This window comes from Mercenaria mercenaria, chromosome 3 (genome assembly GCF_021730395.1).
Source record: "Mercenaria mercenaria strain notata chromosome 3, MADL_Memer_1, whole genome shotgun sequence".
Lineage (NCBI taxonomy): Eukaryota > Metazoa > Mollusca > Bivalvia > Venerida > Veneridae > Mercenaria > Mercenaria mercenaria.
The window spans coordinates 98,587,079-98,609,590 of record NC_069363.1 but is presented as its reverse complement, the minus strand read 5'-3'; the positions used below and the strand labels follow the sequence as shown (position 1 = coordinate 98,609,590).

The 22,512-nt window shown below is 37.2% G+C and overlaps 1 protein-coding gene across 1 annotated transcript in view; it reads right to left on the bottom strand.

Moving 5' to 3' along the window:
- Positions 1 to 17,082, bottom strand: part of LOC123523904 (uncharacterized) — a 30,238-nt gene extending 13,156 nt beyond the window's left edge. The window contains exons 1-4 of the mRNA XM_045301656.2: positions 16,965 to 17,082; positions 13,075 to 13,223; positions 7,889 to 7,954; positions 3,448 to 3,621 (exon numbers count right to left, since the gene is read on the bottom strand). Coding sequence (XP_045157591.1) covers positions 3,448 to 3,621; positions 7,889 to 7,954; positions 13,075 to 13,223 — 389 coding nt within the window. The 5' untranslated portion in view covers positions 16,965 to 17,082. The remainder of the gene's footprint in view (positions 1 to 3,447; positions 3,622 to 7,888; positions 7,955 to 13,074; positions 13,224 to 16,964) is intronic.
- Positions 17,083 to 22,512: the final 5,430 nt, after the last annotated feature.

Sequence of the window (22,512 nt, the reverse complement as noted above, 5' to 3'; positions counted from 1 at the left end):
GCGAGTTATTATTCCCGTACTTTTTTAAACGGAAACGGAAACATGCAAACGGTGATATAGTAGAAATAGCACTCTGTAAATATCGATAAAGTGTGGCCGTAGACCACTATAATAGCGTACGAGTGACCCGATCCTGCAATTTCACGAATTTATTTTCATTTTCTCCGATTTATTTTAAGCCTTAAATTCTTTTTGCAAAGCAAAGTTACGGAAAGAATATTTTCAAGGAGTGAAAGGTCAAATTCAAGGAGTTTTTTTCAAAATTCAAGTACTTTTCCAGGTTTTTTAGGGTTTTTGTCATTTTCAAGCAGTTTTCAAGGACTACCATCGAATTCAAGGACTTTTCAAGGCCTGTGCGAACCCTGTTTCCCTATATAAGTCTATAGAAACAATGCGACTCCCCAGGGACGGGCCATATCATATCCTAGGGGGATAATTCGAACAATCTTTATAGAGGCCCACTAGATGATGCTACATACTAAATATCAAAGCCCAGGGGTCGCGCTGTCGGTCGCCAATGGCGCCAAATGCGCCGATTTACAAATTCTGGCGCTAATTTGGATCAGTTGGCGAAAGTTTCTGGCGACAACAAAGCAAAGATCGGGCCGAGACATTTTTTTAATGACACCAAGGATCATCCTACCTAGTCGCTGTGAAGTTAATTATCGCCTGCGGGCGTATCCGAATCGCCGAGTTGTAATCTGTTTGTTTAATTAATTAATGTTGTAAAACTGATGTCAATTATCGATAAATCCCTGGTTAACTCCGCCTACTTGCCTGTCAAACTTCAACCAATCGTAGCGTTATTTATCAATATTGCAAGCCGCCGCCATTTTCAAAATTTTCAATCGGCGTGAAAAGCCGATAATTTTATCGAGTGCAGACTAAAACCTTCTTCAGCATGATCTTAATGTATCAGTCTTACGTTATTTCTTTATTTTATTATAAAATTGCCTCCAAATTTATTTCAATCACGGCCAATTTCTATAAATGAATTGGCCGGGAAGCAATTCCGCGGACGTCTAACAGCCGTATAAATACATGTAATTTGTAAAAATATCGAGAAGTTTGGTTTTGTTTTCGAAAAATTAATAAATAAATCGAGTCAAACTATAAATCTGAACAAGTTGATGCAAGAATCGGTTATTTTTAAAGCAAAAGAATCAAAACATGCACGAAAACTTCCACGGCGTTCGATCGTACACCTGATCAATTTACGAGTTTCGGACGCGAAAATTTCGGATGAAAATTTAAAGGGGACTTTTTTTTATAGCGCAGTTTGTACTTTATTTAGAAATGATTAAAAAAATTTGTAAGACACTCGTTTTACTAAAATGTTCTTTAAACTTTGCTTTTTATTCTATTTGTTTTGTTACTTTTGTAGTTTTGAAATTGAACTGAAATAAATGAAGTTGAATTTTAGTATTTGTTTTCGTTCTTGTAGTTTATAATTCAGGTAAAATCTCTTGGCACTGGCACCAATGTTGGCTCCAGTGGCTCCTCTTTGGCTCCAACTTTTGCCAAATGGCGAAAGTGTTGGCGACAGCTTAGAAATATCCAGAGCCACCCCTGAAAGCCCTTGTCCTTATGGTTTTGGACAAGAAGATTTTCAACGTTTTTCCCTATATAAGTCTATATAAACCATGTGACCCCCAGGGCTGGGCCATATTTCATCCTAGGGGGATAATTTGAACAATCTTGGTAGCGGCCCACTAGATGATGCTACATACCAAATATCAATCCCTAGGCCTTGTGGTTTGGGCAAGAAGACTTTTTAATTATTTCCTTTTCATTGCCATGGCAACCACAGTTCTGTGCGGAATTCAATTCTTTGAACAATTTTTAAAGAAGACCATCCAAGGATTCCCTGTGAAGATTCATCAAAATTGGCTTGGTGGTTTAGGAGATATTGTTTAAAGGAAAGTGTGGACGGACGCCAGACGGTGAGCGATCACAATTGCTCACTCTGAGCCTTTGGATCAGATGAGCTAAATATCACAGAACCATAACATTCCGCAAATGTTCACAACTAGGCTTGGCAACTCCTGTTAAAGCTGGTGGAATTCCAACCACTGCTTTAGGAGAAGTAGCACAGAGCAAGAATTTGACTAATCACTGGCCATGTTTCTACTGAAAATCATTAATGAGCCCTGCCATGTGAAAACCAACACCCACCCAGTCTGAACAACATCCATGCTATTCATTAACTGTTTCTATAATTGCTATAGGCTTCGAAAGCGAACAGCATGGACCCTGACCAGACTATGCAGATGCGCAGGCTGGTCTGGATCCATGCTGGTCACAAAGCCACTATGTTGGTTTTCTCATTGCGCTGCTCATTTAATCAGAAGACAATATGCACAACTATGCTTCATATCAATCACTCATGAGTTTTGGTGAAATTCAGCCTAACTGTATGCAGCGAGTAGTGTAAACCCTGTAGAACATGACAAATCATGGGCCATAACTCTGCTGAAAATCAATGAACCGGAACATGTTGATGAAATGTATAACTAGGCTTAGCACTGACAACTCCTGCTGTAAGGTTTGGTGGAAATGTACCAAATGTGTAAGAGAAGTTGTCAAAACTTCCATAAAAAATCACTGAACCCGATCATGCTAATATTATGTATAAAACTTGACACTGATTACTCCTGTTCAGTTTGGTGAAAATCTAGCATATTATATAATAAAAGTGGCTAAATCGTAATAAAACTTTGATGAATCAACTTCAATCAAGTGCCAAACACTAAACTGGAACATGCCCATGACATGACCATTATTTGTTTGTTTGTTTGTTTTGGGTTTAACGCCATTTTTGAACAGTATTTCAGTCACGTAACGGCGGGCAGTTAACCTAACCAGTGTTCCTGGATTCTGTACCAGTACAAACCTGTTCTCCGCAAGTAACTGCAAACTTCCCCACATGAATCAGAGGTGGAGGACTAATGATTGCTGACACAATGTCGTTTATCAAATAGTCACGGAGAACATATGCCCCGCCCGAGGATCGAACTCACGACCCCGTGATCCGTAGACCAACGCTCTTACCTACTGAGCTAAGCGGGCGGGCTAGGCTTGGCACTAATCACTTGATAAATGTATGGTGTATTTCCTCCTGGTTGTGTCAGGAGTTGCCTGGACAAGGTAAAACACGACACGCAGGGCCATAACTCTACTGAAAATCATTGAACCGGAACATTTTGATGATATGCATCTAACACTCCAGAAAGTTTTTGACAAAAGGTATAAACCTGAATACAATAATACCAATGCTGAGGTCAAGGCCAGTACAACTGCCCTCCTCATTCTTCGAACAGTCGAAACAATTACTGTCCCAATAGCATTTGTAGAAAAACATTATTTGAAGTTAACATCATTTAGATCTTTGTGCAGGCATTTAAAATACATTAGAAATGTATGATAAAATGGCAAGAAATCTCTTACCTGATTCCAGCAAGGAATAATTTTGAAAAGTATTCTGGCAGCTGTGGATCAAACGAGCCTAGAGCTTTCACTTCTAACTGCAACCAGGTATCGACCCCACTGAACTTGTTGAGGAACCCATCGAACTTACCATCTGAATTGTCCAGCCTGGGTATATTTGGATATTTTTCATCCCTGGAAAATTGGAACAGAAAAAACCTTAATGCAGAAACAGTACCTAACTTTTCAACATTTGTTTGTTTTGGGTTTAACACAGTTTTTCAACAGTATTTCAGTAATGTAACTGCAGGCAGTTCACCTAACCAGGGTTCCATGATTCCGTACCAGTACAAACCTGTTCTTCGCAAGTAACTACCAATTTCCCACATGAATCAGAGGTGGAGGACGAAATGATTTCAGACATAATGTCTTTTATCAAATCGTCACAGAGAACATACGCCTTGCCCAGGGCTCACTCATGACCCCAAGATCTGTTGATCTGCGCTCTCCCTACTGAGCTTAACATTTCAACATATCCCGAAGTATGAAGCTAAAAAGCTTTGAATTCACACAAATGTCCATATGAGCCGTGCCATGGGAAAACCAACATAGTGGCTTTGCGACCAGCATGGATCCAGACCAGCCTGCGCGTCCGCGCAGTCTGGTCAAGATCCATGCTGTTCGCTAACAGTTTCTTCAATTCCAATAGGCTTTAAAAGCGAACAGCATGGAGCCTGACCAGACTGCGTGGATGCGCAGGCTGGTCTGGATCCATGCTGGTCGCAAACCCACTATGTTGATTTTCTCATGGCACGGCCCATATATTTCTTAAAAATAGATACTTAACAAGACGACCATGATGGTCCTGAATCGCTCACCTCTTCCCACATGACCCAGTTTTGAGTATGACGTCGTTTTTTCTCTTATTTGACATAGTGACCTAGTTTTGAACTTGACCTAGGTATTATCAAGATAAAAATTCTGACCAATTTTCATGAAGATCCATTGAAAAATATGGTCTCTAGAGAGGTAACAAGGTTTTTCTATTATTTGACCTATTGACCTAGTTTTCGAAGGTACGTGACCCTGTTTTGAACTTTAACTAGATATCATCAAGGTGAACATTCTCACTAATTTTCATGAAGATCTCATGAAAAATATGGCCTCTAGAGAGGTCACAAGGTTTTTCTATTTTTATACCTACTGGCCTAGTTTTGACCGCACGTGACCCGGTTACGAAACTGACCTAGATATCATCAAGATGAACATTCAGATCAATTTTCATGAAGATCCATTGAAAAATATGGCCTCTAGAGAGGTCAAAAGATTTTAATAATTTTAGACCTACTGACCTAGTTTTTTACCGCAGTTGACCCAGTTTCAAACTTGACCTAGATATCATCAAGATGAACATTCAGACCAACTTTCATACAGATCCCATGAAAAGTATGGCCTCTAGAGAGGTCACAAGGTTTTTTTTATTATCTGACCTACTGACCTAGTTTTTTAAGGCACGTGACCCAGTTTCGAACTTGACCTAGATATCATCAAGGTGACCATTCTGACCAATTTTCATGAAGATCCATTTACAAGTATGGCCTCTAGAGAGGTCACAAGGTTTTTCTATTTTTAGACCTACTGACCTAGTTTTTGACCGCAGTTGACCCAGTTTCGAATGTGACCTAGATATCATCAAGATGAACATTTAGACCAATTTTCATACAGATCCCATGAAAAATATGGCCTTTAGAGAGGTCACAAGGTTTTTCTATTATTTGACCTACTGACCTAGTTTTTGAAGGCACGTGACCCACTTTCGAATTTGACCTAGATATCATCAAGATGAACATTCAGACCAACTTTCATACAGATCCCATGAAAAATATGGCCTCTAGAGAGGTCACAAGGTTTTTCTATTATTTGACCTACTGACCTAGTTTTTGACGGCACGTGACCCACTTTCGAAACTGACCTAGATATCATCAAGATGAACATTCTGACCAATTTTCATGAAGATCCCATGAAATATATGGCCTCTAGAGAGGTCACAAGGTTTTTCTATTTTTAGACCTACTGACCTAGTTTTTGACCCCACGTGACCCAGTTTCGAACTTGACCTAGATATCATCAAGATGAACACTCAGACCAACTTTCATACAGATCCCATGAAAAATATGGCCTTTAGAGAGGTCACAAGGTTTTTCTATTATTTGACCTACTGACCTAGTTTTTGACGGCACGTGACCCAGTTTCGAACTTGACCTAGATATCATCAAGATAAACGTTCTGACCAATTTTCATGAAGATCTTGTTAAATATATGGCCTCTAGAGAGGTCACAAGGTTTTTCTATTTTTAGACCTACTGACCTAGTTTTTGACTCCACTTGACCCAGTTTCGAACTTGACCTAGATATCATCAAGGTGAACATTCTGACCAATTTTCATGAAGATCTTGTGAAATATATGGCCTCTAGAGAGGTCACAAGGTTTTTCTATTTTTAGACCTACTGACCTAGTTTTTGACGGCACGTGACCCAGTTTCGAACTTGACCTAGATATCATCAAGATGAACATTCTGACCAACTTTCATAAAGATCCCATGAAAAATGTGACCTCTAGAGTGGTCACAAGCAAAAGTTTACGCACGGACGCACGGACGGACGGACGACGGACGCTGCGCGATCACAAAAGCTCACCTTGTCACTTTGTGACAGGTGAGCTAAAAATAGATACCTCTGTAATATCTTAACAAAAAGAGGGGCATGACATATTGGTTCCATATTGATTCCAGTTAGATGTATTTCATTTTACAATCAGCAGAGATCTAGAAAGTTAAACCAGGGTTTAATATACTGTTTGCTAGAAATTTAGAACATCTTGAACAGTCCTATACCCTTCAAATACATGCCATAATAGATTACAAATATTTGACTGGGAGTCAAACCCAGGACCTCACCTAAGGTAGACACTTTTACTTTCCTATCACAGCACAGTCTATAGAAAGTTAGTGTAAATGCTCCCTTTATTCTCTTCCCAACTACATTACATAAACTAGACCAATTTTGAGATAATAACATTGTTCAGAGTGCTCAGGATTACCGTGTATTCAGTTTGTCAGCTTATGGCAATTTCTGTGTAAACAAAAAATATGTTGCAATAGTATTCCAATATTTTCAATTTGTCAAAATTGCCTAATTTTCTATGATGTTATTTAGAATATGAACTTACTAAGCAGTACCAGTGAAATTTACCATTCAGCAGCAGGGGAAACATAGCTTTGTCAAAATTTTGCATAATTTTACATAATTTAAAGATGATTTCAATCATTAAGAAATTACAAGTACAAATTAAATTCCTCCCTGCATTACACACATATTCATTAGCATTTGCTGTCAATCATAGACTGTCATTCCTTCATTCACAGTTCTATGCAGAGTACCAGTACATGGTTTACATTTTTACTTTTTACATGTGTACGTATAAATCAGATCCAATTCCATAAGTACACAAAGAACTCCCAGCAAAGATTCTACATATACATGTATATCATGCTTAGCTTGTGTACTACATACAGTTTTATTTCAAATGCGATAAAAAACTGAAAAGTTACAAATCAAATTCGATGAATTGGTATCCCCCGCCAAAACATTTTGTGTTGAGGAATGGCAAAAAATATATATCCAGCAAAAAGTTAAGGATGTTACTCAGAAGCAAATAATTTCATAAGTCAAGAACAACTTAAAAGAAAACAAATGTTTTAAGTCTACATAATAAATGTATATTATGTTGATCCTGACTTATGTGTAAAAAGCTTAGCTTTTAGAATTATATGGATAAATTTGAAATGTGACCTTGAAGTGTAACTAAAACGAAATATTGTATTCCAGTAATGTGGCACCAAGTGTTGCTGTTTAACATTTGAACTTAATAGCACAATCAATTAAAAAATCCTTAAGTTTGTGGCTGGTGGCCAGTGGTTACAAAGGAATTCTATTGTCCTAGGCCACACAAATACGGACGGATAGACATGCCAAAACTTAAACTGGTTATAATTTGCCAGTGCCAGACTATGTTTCTTTATCCTATAGCCTGCTGGTAATTAGCGAGTTTGGCTTTGTTATCGAAGTGCGCAGACCAAGAGTTATCTCCAATGAAGCAAAAACAATGAGCTGTCTTTTTTCATCGTAAGTCTGTAATATCCAAGCACTACTCTCTCTCAAGTTTATTAGATTCATCTCAGCAGTGCCCTAATGTTTGCTTGCCTTAATTTGATATGGAAAACCCATGTTTCAGAAGATGCAAAATCTTTCCAACACCGTTTTTATTCACTGTTATGTGGTTACCAGCCTTTCAGTACTTCCAGTACTTTGATTTGAGATTTACCAGCCTTTCAGTACTTCCAGTACTTTGATTTGAGATTATGGTACCTTTAAGAAGACTCGTTTTAAAAGATCACATTACCTTGTATATCCACCAAACCTAAAACATCTATCACTAGTTGCCTTCACTTTTTCTGGGGTCAAACTCCTGTAAAGCAAGAACATATAATACATATCAGAAACACTTTTACTCATTCATCTCAACACAATTTACATCCCAAAAAGCGTCTTCTCCTTAGGTGTCTTCTCCCCATAACAAAAGCTGTTGAACGCCAGTAATGCTTTAAAGTATTTTTTTGTATATAACTCGTATAACAAGTGAGGGCCTCTTTTCACCCCAGGGGCATAATTTTAACAATCTTATTACAGACCCACTAGGCAATGCTACATACCAAATATCAAAGGCCTAAGCCTTTAACTTTCCGACAAGAAGATTTTTATTTTTTTTTCCTATATAAGTTAAACTTGGTATCCCCAGGGCAGGGCCACTTTTCACCCCAGGCAGGGTTCATACAGCCAGACTGACAAAAAATTCAAGGAGTTTTCAAGGACTTTTATTACGTTTTCAAGGATAAGCAAAAAATTGAACAAGCACTTATTACACACGAAATGACTGGCATACAATTGGTGAACACTTCTTATATCCAAAATGACTATCATGTGATTTAAGTTTTTCTAAAAAGTTCCAATTTGCAATTGATCAACATTTTATCACACACAAAATGACTGGCAAACAATTGATCAACACTTCTTACATCAACAGCGACTTATCATGTCATATAAGATCAAGTTTTAGGTGCCTCTAGCTGCTGGGGGCAAAGGTGGAATAGTAAACACAATAAGAGTGGCCATGGGTGACTCTCGATCAGGTACATTTTTCTTGTGCTTCTCAGACTTGACGTGCGACTTCAGCGCCGATTCACCCATTGAACTAATGTCAATAACTTTGTTACAATATTTGCACATGGCTTTCCGTTTGTTTTTGTGCTCGACCAGCCATGGATAGGATACAAGCCACTTTTTGTTGAAAAAACACGACATTTTCTTCAATATCGGTAACGGAAATGGTGTCCGTAATTTTTACACGTCGTAATTTTCCTAGTCCCAGACTGTTTAAAACCCATATCGTACAATACACATAGGTTATGTAGATATAAAACAAAGTGTCTTTTACGATCTATTTTTATTAAGCTGACCAAAATTTCTGAAGAAGGAAATTCAAGGACTTTTATCATAAAATCAAGCACTTTTCAAGCAGTTTTCAAGGCAAGAAACGAATTCAAGGAGTTTTAAGGAGGTTTTTGCAAATTCAAGCACTCTTCATCTAGCAGCTTGAAATTCAAGGAGTTTTCAAGTCTGTGCGAACCCTGCCAGGGATATAAATTGAACAAGTTTAGTAGAGAAACACTAGGAAAGGCAACATACCACATATCGAAAGCCTACGTCTTGCAGTTTCAGTCAAGAAGGTATTTAAAGTTTTTTTCTTATATACATGATATAACAATGTTGGCAAAAAGCCGGTCAATATGAGTATTGACCGGGCCGGCGGTCCATACTGGTTAAAACCGGTCAATACTGGTCGATTCAATACTTTGGTCACTCTTGGGTGGTCAATACTGGTTTATTCAACACTTTTACATAATGCACATTCACAGATTTGAACAAGCTGTAACAGTAATGTAAAAATTATAAAGCAATCTGAATAACATAAAATTTCGTTTGTTAAAAAGTATAGTGGATTAGTGGTCAATACTGGTCGATTCAGTTTTGGTCCTTGGCAATGTGTCCTGGTCAGGCTCAGTTCTGGACAATATACTTAGACTGGTCAGTGGTCAATACTAGTGTATTAAATGCTTTTATCACCTTAAAGTATAGCCTTCATTTTGAATTAATTGAAAAAATTATTACTATAAATTACACTCATTGAAATGGACAGTACTGGTCAATTCAAATTTTGGCCCTACACAGTATCCCTGATCAACACATATAGTGGTCAGCACTGGTCATTTGAATACTTTGATTGCATAACTAATATTTTTTAGATAAAGTTACCATGATGTTCAAGCACCTCATTAATACAGTGGGATTATTGATCATGACAGCTAATTAGTGACTAGATAGGCCTGCAACATATAATCTGTTGTATATTGTAAGACATGGTGTCAGTTAGGCAATGTGACACTTGCTATCAAAACACAAACCACTTCAATGAAAGGGTCCAGTTGTAGGCAGCAATTTTTCATCGAATTAAATACCAGTAAAAATAATTAGATTTATCACTTGTGAATCAAACACTTAACTGCTACAGTTTATGAAATACTTTATACAAAATTTAATGAAGTTCAGTTAAATTAGCAGTTTAATGACCAGTATCAACCAGTGCTGACAAATTGACCACTTCTGACTAATTTGGGAGTATTAATTTGGTTGCTTGAACTAAATATAATGCATGCAAGCACCTTCGTCAAGCCCCAAATGCTGTTAACAGTCATTATTTAAATTGTTCATAAACTCTGCAAAATATCTTAACAGTCAGTATTGACTTATTAACCAGTATTGACCAATCGACCAGTATTGACCGGTATTGACCACTTCAGGGAGTATTGACCGGGGCGGTTTTAACCGGTTAAAACCGCTGGTTAAAACCGGGGGCGGTTTTAACCACCCAACATTGTGATATAAGTATAATGTAAAACTTGAGAACCCCCCAGGAGTCAGGACAGGGCCTCTTTTCACCCCCGGGGCATAACTTGAATAATTTTGGTGGAGGACCACAAGGCAATGCAAAATACCAAATATCAAAAGCAAAGGCCTTGCAGTTTCAGATAAGAAGATTTTTAAAGTTTTTCCCTATATAAGTCTATGTAAAACTTGTGACCTCCACCATCCCAGGCAGGCCTGTTTTCACCCCAGAGGCACAATTTGAACAATCTTGATAGAAGACTATAAGATGATGTCACATGCAAAATATTAAGGCTTTATGCCTTGAAGTTTTAGACAAGAAGTTTTTCAAGTTTTTTCCTATACAAGTCTATGTAAAACTTGTGACCCCACCCCCCAGGACAGGGTATCTTTTCACCTCAGAGACACAATTTGAACAATCTTGATAGAGGACCAAAGGATGATGTCACATGCAAAATATGCCTTGAGATTTTGAACACCAGGACAAGAAGATTTTTAAAGGTTTTTCTGTTCGGTTGCCATGGCAACCAGAGTTCTGCATGGAATATTTTTGAAAAGGGGCCATCCAATGATCATTCCTGTGAAGTTTGGTGTAATACTGCCCAGTGGTTTTCTAGGAGAAGATTTTGTTTTTACGAAAATGTTGACGCACAGGCTCAGGTGAGCTAAAAAGTAGAACACATTTATGAAACCTGTACTAAGCATAAGAGCTCACCACAGTGAACAAATGTGTGAAGCACAAGTGGGTACTCTTAATAAACAAGATGCCCATGAGCACAATGTCTAACCCACCCTTTGACCTTAACTGTGACCTTGACCTTTGAGATTATATAGGAACCTGGCATTTGCGCAGGACAGTAAGTCTCACTGAGTTAAACATTCATCCCAAATATAAACAAAATTCCTCAATGCATATCAAAGTTATGGACCTGACAAGATCTGACATGACTGTGACCTTGACCTTTGAGATAGGAACCTGGGGTTTGCACATGACATTCTGTCTAACTGAGGTTAAAATTCATGTCAAATATAAACAATATTGCTCCATGCATGTCAAAGTTATGCACAAAACAGACCATGTGGATGTATATCCATAAGTGGTTCATAAGAAGAATTTCTATTTTTAACTCTAGTGGCTCATAAAAGGAGCCAAATGCACCTGTTTGAATAAATTTTGGAGAGTACTTTACAATAATGATACAAATCAAGTTTCACGAAAATCCATTTAGTAGTTCAGGCAAAGAAGTTGTTTAATGTATTCCTATCTTTAACTCTAGAAGCCCCTAAAATACCAATCAGATGACAATACAGTTCAAGTTCAACCACTATTATGCCTCTGTTTTTAACCTGGCTGTAAAAACTACACAGACAAAAGGTATTTCTATTTTCAGCTCCTGCAGCCTCTTGTATCCAGAACCTGGTGCCCCCATGTGAACAAATCTGGCAGTGGACCTTACAATGTTGCTAGAGACAAAGTTTAACAAGAAGTCCCAGCAAGCATACTTTAGCATACTCAAAATAGAGCCAAAATCGATGTTTTATGAAAATGGGAGAAGCCCTTGTAATGACGCTGCAAAGATCAGTTGTGCAATACAAGAGAAAATTGATTCTACTAGGTATTTCAAATTTTAGCTCTAGTGGCCCCTAAATGGGATTAAAGGCCCTGTTTGAATCAACTTGGAAGAGGACCTTACAATGATGCTACAGACCAAGTTTGATATCATAAGATCAACCCAGTGGTTCATGAAAAGATGTTTAACCTTTAGCCTGCTGGCGGCAAGTGGTTCTGCCTTTGCGACCAGTGCAGACCAAGATCAGCCTGCACGGATTTCCAGGCTGACCAGGGTCTGCATTGTTCACAATTCAAGCAGAAAGTTTTCAGTGAACATCCCTTTGAACAATAAGTGGTACTGCCCAAGTTGAATGATGGACCAGTGGCAGTCTATTTTAGGAATTTAGCAGTTTTTTAGAAGTTGTCTAATGTAAAATGAGGTCAATGGATGCTGCACTATCCACTTATACTTTGGTTCAAGTAAACTACAGTATAGTGCGACTACCCCATTCTAGGCCTCCGTGGCTTGTTTTCAGTAAACTGGAATACAATGCAATTTGAATCAACTTGGTACAGAGTTACCAAACAAACAGTCTGTGATATTATTATAAGTAATTGCCATAGAGACAAAATTTCTGGCCAAGTTTCATTAAAACTGGGTCAAAATTGTAAACTCAGGGTAATCACCATATCTCAACTTCAGCAATGTGGCTATGGTGAATTTAAATTTTATGAAAAGTAAAACCTTTGATCTCTCTTAGGTAACCAATACTAACCATGCATGTACAACAGGTCTCTGCCTGACTCAATACTTAGTTTATAAGAAAGCATATCAGGCTATGGTACGTTTGTTTGTTTTAAAAATTACCTTCAGCAGTTGCAATGTCTGTTTCCTCTGAAAAAAAGTTACGGGAGTCTTCCTGACAAGCCTGTATATGCAAAGATTCATATAAATAATCTTTTGTACTGTACTTTAGGAGTTATATTTCTGGTAAGGAAATATAAGTGGAAACGAGTTTTAAGTCAGAACTTACTTGAAGTAGTCTTCCATTGCTGTTTGTCTTTGTTTTACATAAACATATGTCACAGCTCCGCTAACAAGTGTTATTGCGCCCCCTATCATTCCATATTTTCTCATTTTAGAGAAGTACCGACCTTGTAACATTAACTTCTCAGCTGCCATCTACAAATACAATTCCATATGTTCTATTAAATCTCCAGAATAAACAAGAGCTGTCACAGGAGACAGCGCGCTCAACTATTTCGATGCTGGATAGTGAAAAGGGGCACATTAGTCTGACTACTGACTAGATAATCTTTTTTTTAAAGAAAAAATAATTCTTTCATATAGTTCTGACTTCATCAGTCTTGGCTCTGATTATCTAGTCTGGTAAAATCTGGTCAGAGCTTGTGACTGATATCTTGTGATAAACATTAGCTGACCGATCACAAGTATGGCACACTGCAATAAATTTCTCCAGTGGATAAGTTGTATACCGCTAATTAACAAGTGGTAGAAACACGACAATAGCTAGGCTGTTCTTCGCATTGCTTATCAATAACTTTAACACATCGATAAATAACGACCTTTGATAATGATGGGCATTACTGTAATAAATTATACAAACCGCAGGATGCAGGGTTCAAGCTAGCCCAGAAAAATTGGGAGAAGTGACTTCTCCCTTCAGTGAAAATAGGGAGAAGTTTTCTCAGAACAGGGAGAAGTGAGGCTGTGGGTCAAAACAGTCATTAATTAAACTGTATATTACAGTTTTGATGGTACAACACAAAGGAATAACATTTCAAAACAACACATATTTTACTTATAAGTACAAAATGCCAAGTATCAAATACAAACACACACAGTGAACATGTATTTATGCAGTCGTTTGAAACATTCATGAATAATACCAAATCAGCATCAGTATTATAACAGGCATGTGTAGTGCGATTTGTTGTTCGGCTCATGTGTCATGACCCCTTGCATATGATATGCTTTATCAAATTTTGCCAGTCTACATATAACACAGTGCGATTTGCCAGGCTCATCTTCCTTCCACCAGTCAAAACTAACAACAGAAAATTAATTTTTCAATTCTTATCCATGCACACCCCTGTTTCAAACCCCAGCTGGTCAAAATCCGGATATCCAAAATTTTATGTCCGGATACTGATACACTCATAAGCATTGCCCAATTCTGCAGTCTAAAGAATATATTTCACAAATTGTGATGATGCAAAGACAATTTAACAGCACAGGACAGTATGTGATATTAAAGTCTACAATGACAATATCTTTTATTGGAGAAAATTAAGAAAAATGTTCATGAAATACCGGCAAGTTGTCACCGTGAGCAGACATTCTGACAGCCTACTTTCGTTTTCAAAAAACTTTTACAAAAAGATAAAAGCTAATGTGTTCTTATCTAAAACTGATTGTGATTGATTTTTATTGATTGAAATTAAATATCTGTTGTCTGAATTTCAATTTAATTTGTGTATAACACGGATATTTACGTCTGGCAGACGCAATTAAAACCATACATTACGAACAACTCTGGTTATTATTCAGAGCTTTTCTTTAGGCTCTGAGGCTCTATCAGTCAATTTGCGATGGGCTATCATCCTATAATCAGCTGCTGACTCTTGCGCCGACATACTTATGTTTTTGTTTTTATTTACCCTACTTTTGACAGTTTTTAGTTGTTTGTTTTCACACGTGATGCACACACTTTTTATCCGTGATGAACAAAATCAATTAAAGGCAATTTTGTTTCGCCTCGTTTGATTGGTGTTTCCAAAGTTTTCGACCAATTAAAATCATCCCAACGATATTCCATGATAGGCGGAGCATACCTTGTTGACAGGTGAAGTTCACAACCCGTAACGGGATAAGTTTCGCTAATTGATTATGTAACGTTTTTACAAGCTGATTAGAAGCTGATAGATGTGATATATACATGTATGATAACTGCCTCGGGCACCAGATTTTAGGGCGACTTGTTTTTCGCTTTTCTGTACAAACAGAGCGAAGTCATCAGAAAAAAAGCGAGCACTTCGCTCACGTCGCCTAGAAGCGTGGACCCTGGGATGTGTATTATTATAGATGCTATTTGCATTGTTTATCAATAAACTTTTACACACTGATCAATAAACACCTTTAATAATGACGGACATTACTGTACTTTACAAACCGCGAGATGCGTATTATTATAGATTCACTCGGGCTGCGCACTCATGATTAATTCATTCACATCTGAACCTGATCCGTCTAAAGGTCTGGTTATTGGACCTCTAGACAATCTGTACAGGGCAAGCTAGAGATTGTCTACAGGTCCGGTAATCAATATGAATACTGAGAATTGACAAAGAGCAGACTATATTTTATCTTTAAAACGGGAGATGATTTCAAGTTTATTCTTTTATTTTTCTCGTTGTTTTAAATACATGGCATGTCACAGGAAACAGAATTATTTATAATTCTGTAATCCCCGCAAAAATATGATCGCAAATCCAATGAATTAATAGCAATGTGTACGCCATAATTGGATGCTTTTATTTTACTTGCTTTTCTCGGGACCGATGAATAAAAATAATAGACTAATATTTTCTAAAGTTTATTATTTTAATTCATAAGTCCAAAGAAAAATAATAAAAACTTCAGATTACAGCATACAAAATGCTATTAATTATTTGTTGAATTTGCAATCGTGTTTTCTGTTTCCAGTGACTTACCATGTATTTAAAACACCGAGAAAAACACAAAAACAAATTTTTAAAATCATCTCCCATTTTTAAAGATAAAGTATAATCTCCTAGTACATCAAATTGTACGTGAGCTAGGATATTGTGTTGAGCCTTCCGTGACGATTTCTTGGCAGAGAGGCGGCGATTTTTAAATCGCTTTTTAGCTATTAAAAAAAAAAAATATTAGTGAAATTTTAAGATACCTGGAAAGAATATCCATTTTTTCCTTCCATTCAATTGATGTTTATGTGAATAAACGGCAAAACACGAGTTTGTCACTGTTTTAAACAACACATCTTAAAGTTTACACAAATTTTACATGGCTCCGATTCATGTCACGTGATCGTTAACGACCAACCGCACTGTCAGCGTGTACTGAATGTAATGGCAGATGTGTAAATACAGCGCGGTAGCCAAACTGAATCTTAGTGTTTACGCTTTATTAACCTGTTTTATTGTTAAGTTTAAACCATAAAATGATTCAGTTTTATTTTGTTTTACGATTTCATTTTCATCATGTAAATATAATTATTGCCTGATCGTGTTTTTACCTAAATCTAATTTCACCACAGAAAAGGTCATTGTTGGTTTTGACGTAAAGACAGGGATTATGACCCATCATTAAAATATCGCAGAATCACTTGAAGTCAAATTATTTGGACTTATAGTCTCCTAGATCTTTTTTAATACTGTTCTCAGCATTCATGTTGCCCTGTACGAGTTCTCTAGAGGTCTGGTAACCGGACTGCTAGATTCCGGGTCTAGTGGTCCGGTTACTGGACCCGTAGCCACTTCCATTATTTATACAGAGAATCTACAGAGAGAAATTTATACACAAGCGAAAAACTGGAGAAACAAAATGAAATTATCTCCGTTGTGGTTTTTATAGGGAAGGGCCTGGATCTAGGTATGAGCCGAACCCATGTGTGTCTCCCGATCATAATTGAGAACGATTGCTCAGTAGAAACATGCAGATCTACGACTATGGCTGCAATTTGCAATGATAAATCTCACGTTCACTGTTCAGTTTTTAGAACCACAAAAATTACGCATTGCATACATGTATCAACAAAGAATTAGCAGGATAATCAAAGTTTACATTTAGTTCAACAAGACTTTAAGTAGAAATGACATTAAATAACATCTTTTTGGCAATATTTTAAGAGAATCATCTGACCTTGGTGTGTTTGAGTGCCACAACGGAAACAAGATGGTTGGCCTAACTGGTACCTACCGCTGCACTGAATTATGACGGGAACCATATAATTAAAAGTCACCACCATACAGCGATAGCCAAGTCCAATATCGTGTTGATGAAGTTTTTGAAATATATTTCACCGAAGCCTATACGGAGTATTAACGAAAAATAAAATTGGCAAAAAGAAAACGAGATGGTGGACTGTACCTAATATTGTGTACTGCATAGACTGCAGTCTCTTTGAATGATTTAAGGCATATTTATAACGTATGCAAAATGGGCCTAAGCCGCTCACCTGAAGAAGACCATGACTATCTGACCTTGCTTCGATCCAAGTTTTGTGAATAGCCCTTAAAGGCTTAGATCCACTACTATATATGTGCCCCCATCCCCACATTCCAATAAATAACTGTTATCCGCTGCTTATCAGGGGCTATGTAACAGTAGCCAATTGGAAGGCAACCAGCACAACAGGCTCCCCACTTGACCACGAAGGTTGAAAGAAATTTATTTTCCGTCGGTGAAGGAAGGACAATAAAAATAATGATACTACTACTACTACTACTAATAATAATAATAATAACATTTTAATGATAATAATAATAATAAAACACAGGTAGGTCTACAGTGAAAACTCATTTAGGCCTATTTGATACCTTGTATCTGTCAATGAAAAAGGTCATACTTGCAACAGTAATCTCACCATTATATTCATACACAATACTTACAAAAAGAATGGGGAAATACATGCAATCATCATTATTGGTATATAATATGACAGGATAAAATCGAATTATATTGTGTTCCATCTATACTGAATTCTAAACTCAATAATAAATTACATAAAGTGTACCTTTTCATGCTTTACTTTAAACACTAAAATTCACTTTGGGATTTCATTCTTAGACAAATGTCTTTTACAATATATTCAGAAAGCAGTAAAATAAACTTTAAACGAGTTAATGTAACATTAATCTCCATTTTCTTCCTAAAAGCATGTTGAATTTGTAATATATTCCAAAATAAGTTTCTTATTATCAAACAACGAACACTTTTCTGTTCATAGAGGAATAACAAAAAATAGATACAATTTTTAAAGTTGTCACATATTTATGAAATAAAAGTTTGATAATAAAAAACACTGTTTCCTCTACACCATATTGTGAAAGTCATAAGTTGGACTTTTGCCAAGATGTAGGCCTTCAGGCAGTTCATTAAACAGATTTTTTTCGGCGACGCCGTCTAAATTCGTTTTCGTTACCTATGCCACGTGACTTCAGTTTGCAAATCAAACTACTTGATAACGCATTATAGATAATTTATCAAAATGGAAGATTGATGCAACACTCTGCCTAATAGGACGAGAGTGTCAATTTCTTTCACTCTGTTGATTGTGCTACGCTGGGTGAAATGTAGACAAAGCGTTTATCCTAAACGACGCTGTTCACAGTTTTAAAGCTAACTTTGGCTCAGTATATTTAGCAAGAATATTGATATACGTCAAAATGATAAGTAAGTTTAATAAATATGATAAAAACCTGTTCAAATACCAACATATATCAAATTAATGAAAGAGCTGAATACGGTCTGCGTATCACATGAATAAGGGTGTGATAAGAGTCTTTTATGTAGAGAAGTGCTTTTTAAAAGACTTTCCTTGTTACAATTGTCGTCTGTATATGAAAAGGTTTCTTGCTTTTGTGACTTATTCAGATTGCATATTAAAATGAGTACTTGTTTGCTTTGATATATTTGTTATAAATTATTTAACTGATTTATTATATATAAATATTTTTCTATAGTATGGTATGCAAATATTGGTTTCAATTGAAATCTGCTTTATTATATATATGCTATATAATGACTGAATCTCATTACACTGAAATGAAGGTACGCTGCATACAGTTTATCTATGTGACATGACTACGGTCAAACTTTGCTTATGAAACAGAAATATTGAAATAATTACAATTGTATGTTTTGCTTGACCTTCACTTTTTTTTTATAGGTGTGACGTCATTGTCCAAAGATTCATGAATAGCGAATATGCATTTGTTAAAGAGGGATCAGTTGGCCTATTTTAGAAATAAATAAAAATAATAAATAAAAAAATCTTTTAATTGATTTTTTCTCATGTATTCTAATCAAACTTGATTTGTAGCATCTTTATTAGGCCCGCAGCCAACTTTGTTCAGCTGGGACATTTAACCCCTTTTAGGGGCTGCTAGAGCTAAAACTAGAAATGCCTTTATACAGCGTCTCATGAACAGCTTGGTGGATCTTTGTCATACTTGGTCTGGAGCATCATTATAAGGTCCTCTTCCAAATTTATTTATATAGGAACTTGGGCCCTATTAGGGACCACTATAGCTAAAAGTAGATATGCCTTTCTTCGCATTAACCACTAAAATGTAATGGATTTTTATCAAACTCGATGTGTAACAATATCGTAAGGTCTCCAGCTATTTTGTTACAAATGGGGATAGGGACCAATTTAGCTAAAAATATAAACACGTTTAATGACCTCTTCTCAAACCGCCTCATGAATCTTCATCAAACTACTGCTGTAATTATTCGTCTAAGGATAAACGAAACAAAATTGCAGCCTTTGCGAAAAATTAAAAGAGAACCATTTAAATTGTTAAAGTACATGGTTTAGTTTTGCAATTTGAAAAATGTTAGATGAAAGATGAATGTTAGATGAAAAATTCATAAACTTCTTTCCTTATTACAATTCGCCGACCATCATTTTTAAAGATATTTCTTGTTTTGGTATATTTTGTTATTTTGCTCTGATGCCTCCCCCCACAGCCACCCCCAATCACATGCAATGTAATCGTGGACGCATTGGTCAAGAACGTTTCCTACGGAGATGACGGTCACGGGTACGATTACTGGCTACTCCCAGTGCTGTGCGTTCTTGGCAAGGCACTTTTTTCACGATTGTCTCACTCTAACTGTAAATGAGTACCAACAAACTGCTGGGGGTAAGGTATACTGTTCTCAAAATAGGGGCGCTCAAAAGATCTACAAAACAGTATTTCACAAAAAAAAACGTAAATAAAATTTACCTTTACCTTTATGCATAACCGCATAACCACGAGAGCAAACTTCATATACGCAGTTGTTTGAATTTTATAATAGCTCCGGCTTCCCCTTAGAGGGGCCGAGCAGAACCTTTACAATGATACTACAGACTAAGTTTGATAAAGATCAAGCAGACGAGAAAGACAGATGAAATAGATGTGATAAACAGAATGCAGACAGGAAAGACAAAGAAAACAACCTCAGAGACAGAAGAAACAGTCATGAGAGACAGATAAAGCAGTCATGAGATACTGATGAAGCAGACAAGAGATGCAAGTGAAACAGACATGACAGACAGATGAAGCAGTCTGAGTGACAGATGAAACAGACATGAGAGACAGATGAAGCAGTCATGAGGGACAGATAAAACAGTCATGAGATACTGATGAAGCAGACAAGAGATGCAAGTGAAACAGACATGGCAGACAGATGAAGCAGTCTGAGTGACAGATGAAACAGACATGAGAGACAGATGACTCTGTCATGAGAGACATAGAAAGCAGCCATGAGATTCTGTTGAAGCAGAAAAGAGATACAGGTGAAGCAGATTTGAGAGAAGATGAAGCAGCCTGAGTGACAGATGAAACAGACGTGAAAGACAGATGAAGCATACATGAGAGACATATGAGCAAACATGAGTGACAGACGAAGCAGCCATGGGAGATAGATGAAGCAGACCAGAGATACAGATGAAACAGACATGACGGACAGATAAAACAGTCTGAGTGACAGATGCAACAGATATGAGAGACAGATAAAGCAGTCATGAGACACAGATAAAGCAGACATGAGAGACAGGCGAAACAGAGATGAGAGACAGATAAACAGACAATGAATGACAGATGAAACAGCCATGAGAGACATATGAAGCAGCCGCGAAAAACTGATGGAACAGACAAGAGATACAGATGAAACGGCCATGGAATAGATGAAGCAGACATGAGCGAAATATGAAGCAGACATGAGAGACCGATGAAGCTGATATAAGAGACAGATTAATCTGCCTGAGTGACAGATTAAGCAGACCGAATAAAAGATGAAACAGACAAGAGAAACAGATGAAGCAGACATGGTAAACAGATGAAGCAGTCATGAGAGACAGATGAAGAAGACAAGAGAGAAAAGTTAAACACATATGAGAGACAGATATAGCAGCCTGAGTGACAGATGAAGCAGCCATGAAAGATAGTTGAAGCAGATAAGAGTACAGATGAAACAGACACGAGAGAGACAGATGAAGCAGTCTGAGTGATAGATTAAACAGACATGAGAGACAGATGAAGCAGCCATGAGAGACAGATAAAGCAGCCATGAGAGACAGATGAAGCAGCCTGAGTGACAGATGAAGCAGTCATGAGAGACAGATGAAACAGACACGAGAGAGACAGATGAAGCAGTCTGAGTGACAGATTAAACAGACATGATAGACAGATGAAGCAGCCATGAGAGACAGATGAAGCAGCCTGAGTGACAGATGAAGCAGGCATGAGAGACAGATGAAACAAACACGAGAGAGATAGATAAAGCAGTCTTAGTGACAGATTAAGCAGAGATGAGAGACAGATGAAGCAGCCATGAGAGACAGATGAAGCAACCTGAGTGACAGATTAAACAGACATGAGAGACAGATGAAGCAGCCATGAGAGACAGATGCAGCAGCCTAAGTGACAGGCGAAGCAGCCATGAAAGATAGTTGAAGCAGACAAGAGTACAGATGAAACAGACACGAGGCACAGATGAAGCAGTCTGGGTGACAGATTAAACAGACATGAGAGACAGATGAAGCAGCCCTGAAGGACAGATGAAGCAGCGTGAAAGATGGATGAGACAGAGTTAGAGACAAACAAGCGGACAAAAGACACAAATAAAGCAAAAACAGAAACATATAAAGTAAAAAGAGAGGGATGACGCAGACAAGAGAGATAGATGGAACAGATGTGAGAAAATCGTATAAGCTTCAAAGTCAAGTTAAAATAAACAAAGCCTTTCACAGAATGTGATGAACACTGATTTCAAAGAATTTAAGGGGCATAGCTCTGTAATGCTGAGATGGACCCCTAACAAATATCTTAGTTATATCTACACTTCTTGGTGAATATGTGTACCGAGTTTCACAGAAATCCCTTTTAAAGTGTCAATGTAGTTCATGTGATTAATATTTTTTTTTAAACAAACTGAACAACAGGACCATATGAGGATATAAGATATACCCCAGATAAGTTCTGTTTGTGGTGTTATACCAGTAGTAAGTTTATCTTAAATTATCAATGAAGGGAATAGACATGGATCTGTCGGAATTTCAGCAAATACGAACCTTGAACATTTACTACATCCCAGTCCCCAGAGTACAAGTTCCCTGCACCAGTCCACTGAGTTCAGCCTGTAAACGTATATAATACCATGCAGTTCACTGCCTGTTAAAATAACATCACTTCACTCA